The sequence below is a fragment of the Diadema antillarum genome, unplaced genomic scaffold, assembly GCF_040938485.1.
Source record: "Diadema antillarum isolate AM-2024a unplaced genomic scaffold, OU_Dant_1.0 scf00000178, whole genome shotgun sequence".
NCBI classification, from domain to species: domain Eukaryota; kingdom Metazoa; phylum Echinodermata; class Echinoidea; order Diadematoida; family Diadematidae; genus Diadema; species Diadema antillarum.
Window position 1 is genome coordinate 1,640,785 of NW_027271067.1, and position 6,096 is coordinate 1,646,880.

The window sequence follows — 6,096 nt, forward strand, 5'->3', positions numbered from 1 at the left end:
TATCATGTCGCAAAGACGACAGCGCAAGTAAAATCATAGTGATCAGTCGACCGTGACGTCACTATGACGTCATTATATGAAAACACATTTTCATGCATATCTCATTAATGGAATGGAATATTTCAATGAAATTTACGTCACATATATTTCAAGTCAAGCGCATTCTACTCATATTCTCAAAATTCATTTTTATCTCAAAACGCGCGCGTACGCGCGCGTTGAAATATTTGTATGCTCAAATCCAGCTCAAATTTTTTTTGCACACGTTTCAGACCATTTGGAGCATTTTTTGAAAAATTGAAAAAATTGGACGGACGCGTACGCGCGCGCACATATACGCACGCACAGCTAATATGAAATAGAAATTTTCAGTTTTTTCACACGGATCGGATGTCCGAAATTTCAAGGAATATTTCTACCAAGTTTCAAGTCGATCCGATTCAATATGACGTCATACGGGCCCGTCAAATTCAAAATTCCGCGCGTGCGTCAATGAAGATACACAGTGCAACTATGCCAAAAAACCGCCAATTTTAAATCGGATTTTACTCGTCAGGATGGACGGTGACCCCCAATTTTCTTTACATATTCTGAAAGGTGATGAGTTGTACATGTCATTTCATGGGCTGGCTATGCTGATAAAATGATTAAAAGATATCAAATTTCTTAATAAAGTAAAAAAAGTAAATTTTCAAAATGACGTCATCAAATTTCAAGTTTATTCGAGCGTATCTCACTAATCCTTTGCCAATTTTCACCCAAATTTCAATAAGTTGTAGCTTATGAAATGCTCTTTCATAAATATAATTAAACAATTTTGTTTTGATGACGACATCACCTCGAACAAATGGATTGAAGGTAACCTTGTCAAATTTGACCAGTTTACGTGTAATCTCTATGGGAGTGCAATTTTTATGGAAATGAAAATTGACATGACTATCTTTATCGAGCACTAGCTCACTTATGCTTCGGTGAATTTGTCTAAGATTTTAATATGTTGTAGCTGAGATGTAGGGCTATCGTAAGTGTGCCCTTCGTTTTTTCATACGTTGTCGGGATCACGTGAAAAAACTTGGTTGAAATTAAAGTTTATCTTCGATGTATTGAAATATTTCTTTCTTTTTGCAACTTTCTTTGCAATAACTCAAGAAAAAAAGCCCCTATCACCTTCATATTTTGCACATGTTTAGTTCATATCACGAAAATTATTTCATAAAATTACAACTATTTGATCAGACGCCATCTTGGGTATGTAAATTAGGGTCAAAGGTCATAGATGTTTCATCCTGTGTCTTGGTGAATACATGTCCTATCTTTCCCATATTTTGCACACGTAAAGACCATGTTACAGGGATCATTTCATAAAATAACCACTTTTTGCTCAGATGCCATCTTGTCTGTGCAAAGTGGGGTCAAAGGTCATATGTACTTCTTTTTCTATCTTTGCTATGACGTGTTATCTCTATGGGAGGGAATTTTTTAGATGTGAAAATTGACATGACTCTCTTTATCGAGCACTATCTTACTTATGCTTCGGTGAATTTCTCTCAGATTTTAATATGTTGTAGCTGAGACTGCACTATCAGGACTCGAATCATTGATTAAAAAAAATCGGATCACCTTAATTTGTCAGTGATGACAAATTACAATCTCTAGTTTTTCTTTTTTCACTATGGCCTGAGATGCTTGTGATTACAAAAAACAAAAAACAAAACAAAACAAAACAAAACAAAACAAAACAAAACAAAACAAAACAAAACAAAACAAAACAAAACAAAACAAAACAACTTGAAGGCTCTTCATAGACTGGATGGAGCTAGCTACGACGTAGTCACAAAAGTCAGAATCTCACTGCACGCTGCACGTCACACACTTATAGGTGGCGCTACACACATAAAAAAGACAGATCCAACAACAACAACAACAACAGTCGTCGTAGTCTAGTCATCATCATCATCCCTCAATTCGTAAGTAAAAATTTACGTGCCTCTAACGTTAGAGATTAGAAAAACAAAAGTATTCCGATAAATGGAACGAAATGCGCTACAGTGACCAGGAACTCATGACGTTGGCATGCTCAACACCAACGTTTGAAGCAAGACTTTTCTACAAACAAGTCAGCAAACGACGGCGAGAGGGTAACCGCTTCCGCTGGTCTCATTAACCAGTGCTAAGTCCCACATGTGCAATATTTTGTTTGTCATTCATTTTTTTTTTGCACAGATTCTCCATCACATCACTAATCAGCTGTCCATGGCCATGGCCGTTAATGTCGGTATCCGTTAATCACCCTTCTAATTCCTCATTCACCTCACTATTTACTAAGCAACTTGTTTGCACTAAACTTTCGTGCCAAAGCCCCTTCTCCCGATATAATAATAATGTGACTCAAGACAAAAGGTTGGTTGGACGTTGAGGACTAACCCTGGGGTGCTCCATAGTACCACCAGCATTAAACCCATTGATAACACCCAATATGATTACATTGTCTAAATGCTACTTCAGGGTCTTAAAATGTAACATTTTAGCTCTATTTTGCAGAAAGCCCCGTTCGATTTGGTTGAGCGGTCACAGAGAAATGTGGATTGTTGTGAAGCATGTCATGACTGAGTCTGATTCTTTCAAGTTTAGCACTTCGATGATCTTGTGTGTGAATACAAAATACCAATAGACAGAACTTGGAGGGAAGAGATTCCCAACATCCTCTACAAAATTCCTCATTTCTCTTTGACCACTGAAGCAAATCGAATGGGGTTTTCTGTAAGATGTGGGCAATGAGTTATAGTTTCATACCCTGAATTTGTATTTAATTTAGATTGATTCAGTATTTTTAAAGATATTGCGAAGGGTCCCGTTGTAATTTTTTTTTTGGACATACGGTATGGAGGAGAGCTGATAAAGTCAAAAAAATAAAAGACTCTTCCGGGCAGACGGATTTTTCTGTGTAGTGCATAATAAGATTCAAGAAAAGCATTACTATTTCTAACATAGTAAAAAAGCCGCACCCAGGTTCGACCTCCTGTGCCAAAAGTCAACCAAAACCAAAAGCAAAATTCAAGCAAAAGCATAGGTTTTACATGTAGTTGGCAGTCAATTTTGGACAGCGATATGATCGAATCATGGGCGGCTTGCTTTAGTCTACTTCTAATATTACAGTCTTAGACCACATAAAACCAGAGTAGAAATTTGCAGTCCAAAAATGCTGTTAAACAAGATTAGATTCAGGAATGGGTGTGGACCATGTTCGTTGAAGTCCGGTGTGTTGTATAAGACAAATGGTCTATGATCTTCACTTGTCCGGTGGACCAAGATTTCGCACTTGTCTTGGTGACAGATGAGGCCCACTCACTATTCAACTTTACTTCGCCTAATTGCAAAAGAAATTTGGATAATTTTCACATATTCAAGAAAAAAAGAATAATGAGAATGGGATGTTAGGGATGTAACGACACATCCTTCAGAAACACGCAAATGGAAGGAGGTCATTGTCTCTGTATGTTAATGAATTGTGATTGAAGATCTCATTGCAAACAGTGTCAGAGTCATATGACCTTTACAAGTCTTTTAGACCAAAGATGACAAATTTAAGGTTCCTGGGGAATTGCATACAATTGATCATGTTATGATATTTATACTAGTTAGTGTAACTTTGCCAGTATAGGTACAATTTTTTGCTAGACTTTCACTCATTTGTCAACTGGTTTCACTATTTTCATTCAAGAAAACTTTTTCCCCATGATGTTACATTTGAGTAGCAGCTTACTTTTCACCCAAGGTTAACATACTCATGAACGTTTTCATTCTTTGTATTTTTTGCAGGCTATAGGGAGAGATTATTTCGCCAGAAGAGTAACTTTCTGTTCTACTTCAGAATTCATGAATCAAGTAGAACACTAGAGGTGAGTTCTAAGGGTGGGAGCTCATTATGTAAACATTTAACAGTTCTATAGCTAGTTCAGGACAAAGATAGCAAGTTTATTAATGCTGTGGTCATACCTAGAAAGGGATTTGGGTGAGAGGGTATGAACAGTTAATGTGTCCTTTTGCAATACTGCTTCATGCAGATGATGATATTAAAACATACACACACACACACACACACACACACAAAGAGTTGTTACATATCATATCATATATTTAACAGGGCAATCAAATGAACTATGATCTATAAAAGTAAGAGGAAATTACCTGAATCAGTCGAATAGCAATCACTAAGTGCCGTCATAGGCTGTACTCCTACAAGAACTATGTTAAATTGTAACCAGTCATACATGCACAATAAACTCTCTGTCTGTCTGTATTTGTCTATCTTTCTCCCTGTATGTTCACTCTATAGCCAATCGGAGCTCTGTTACTAGAAAGATGTACCATTCAAGAGGAGGTGATGGATGGTGGACGCTATGTCTTCTCCCTGAGTGAGTAGAGCTGATAAACAAAAAAATGTAATTCATGATGTTGTGTTTGACAAGTCTAAGAAATGCTTGTGCTCATGTGAGTTCATGTATCTAGCAGACACAGCTGTTAGCATGTTGATTTTGGTGTTTTAAAAAGCTATTTCTTGTTAGTTTTTGTTCTGCTTTGAGGTTTGTGATTGCTGCTCTTCATTCCACTTATACGATCTTTGTCATGGAATTTTCTGGTCCAGAATCAGTTTCTGTGAAGAAGAGTTGGGGGGGGGGGGGAGGAATTAATAAAAGATAACTTTTGTTATCTTCTTTCATTTGACTGTATTTTAGGGCAAAGTGATGATATGTGCAGTTAGCTTATGGAGAAATTCAACAGTTCTTCTTCACAAAAACCATCTCTGTTCCTTTAATTCACTTTTTTTTTTGCAGCATATCAGGATGAGAGTGAAAGGAAACACTTCTTTGCCACATATTCTCCATTAGACTACAAGAAATGGATAGATCTGATCAAGACATCTAGGTAAGTGAACCTTGGACAGTAGTTTTGCTTGAGAGAGCATAACCACTGGCTGAGCAGATTAATTTTGAATTTACCAAGGTAATTTATTGAATTCAAACAAGTTAACATATTCGTGCCTTGATACATAATTTGGCCATGAAAATGAAAACAAAGGGACATTAGATATGAAGTATAAGCCTCCAAGATTGCAGAGAGAGAGAAAAAAAAAAACCCACCCAAACACAACAAATGTGGTTACCACAGTAACCACATGCAAATTAAATGCTGATTCTCAGCTAAGAAGTAAGATGACTAAGTGCCATTTGAATTGCTGTTGCTCAGCAATGTGCTCTGTTTGGACCTTGAACATGATACCATTTTATGTTATTGTAGTGTCCTTGTTGCCAGGAACAACCAACAGCATTGTTATCATTCTTTAATTGGAAATGCACTCTTTTGCTTTTTATATTTTTAGAATATGAGGAAGCAAGAGTGAAGGAACTGATGAAAGGTTATTGATATGGATTGAGTAAATACAAGAGAAAGAATGGAAACAAGGACAAAGAGGTGGAGAAAGGGGAAAAGAGAGAACAAAAGCAAGGAATGAAGCAAGGATGGACCAGAAAACAAAAAGAAGACAAATGTGGAGAATGTCCCAATTCATTCATTCAATCATATTATCTCTAAGGTAGTGACTTAACAGCAGGTAGTGACTTATTTTATACTGCATGCATGTTTGAAAAATTTCCTAATGTTTAGTTAAAGTCCTCCTTATTGCAACCAGCTGTCTATTTTTCCTATTTCAGTTATGAGCGATTGAAATCTACTTTCCTCATTCTTCAAAGAGAGTTGATCAGGGTCAAGGATGTGGTGAGTCAAAGTGTCATTTTACACCATAGTCAATTCTGTATCGTAGTCAATTCTGCACCATAGTCAATTCTACACCGTAGTCAATTGTGCACCGTAGTCAGTTCTACACCGTAGTCAATTCTACACCATAGTCAATTCTACACCATAGTCAATTCTGCACCGTAGTCATTTCTGCGCCATAGTCAATTCTACACCATAGTCAAAGTGACTTTATTCGAGTACAGTCTAACCTTGGTTATCCGGCCATCACTTTTCGGAATCTCTCTGTCGTTCAGGCATGGAGAGGCACATGGTTGTGTTTTCTTTTTTGGTGTGAAACTT

At 37.0% G+C, this 6,096-nt stretch overlaps 1 protein-coding gene across 1 annotated transcript; it reads left to right on the forward strand.

The window, feature by feature from the left end:
- Window positions 1–1,956: 1,956 nt before the first annotated feature.
- On the forward strand, window positions 1,957–4,423 carry LOC139722969 (pleckstrin homology domain-containing family J member 1-like). The gene is made up of 3 exons (XM_071634249.1): window positions 1,957–2,138; window positions 3,820–3,899; window positions 4,337–4,423. Exons 1-3 carry the CDS (start codon window positions 2,039–2,041, stop codon window positions 4,421–4,423), a joined length of 267 nt encoding a protein of 88 aa, XP_071490350.1. The 5' UTR covers window positions 1,957–2,038.
- The last annotated feature ends 1,673 nt before the right edge of the window (window positions 4,424–6,096 follow it).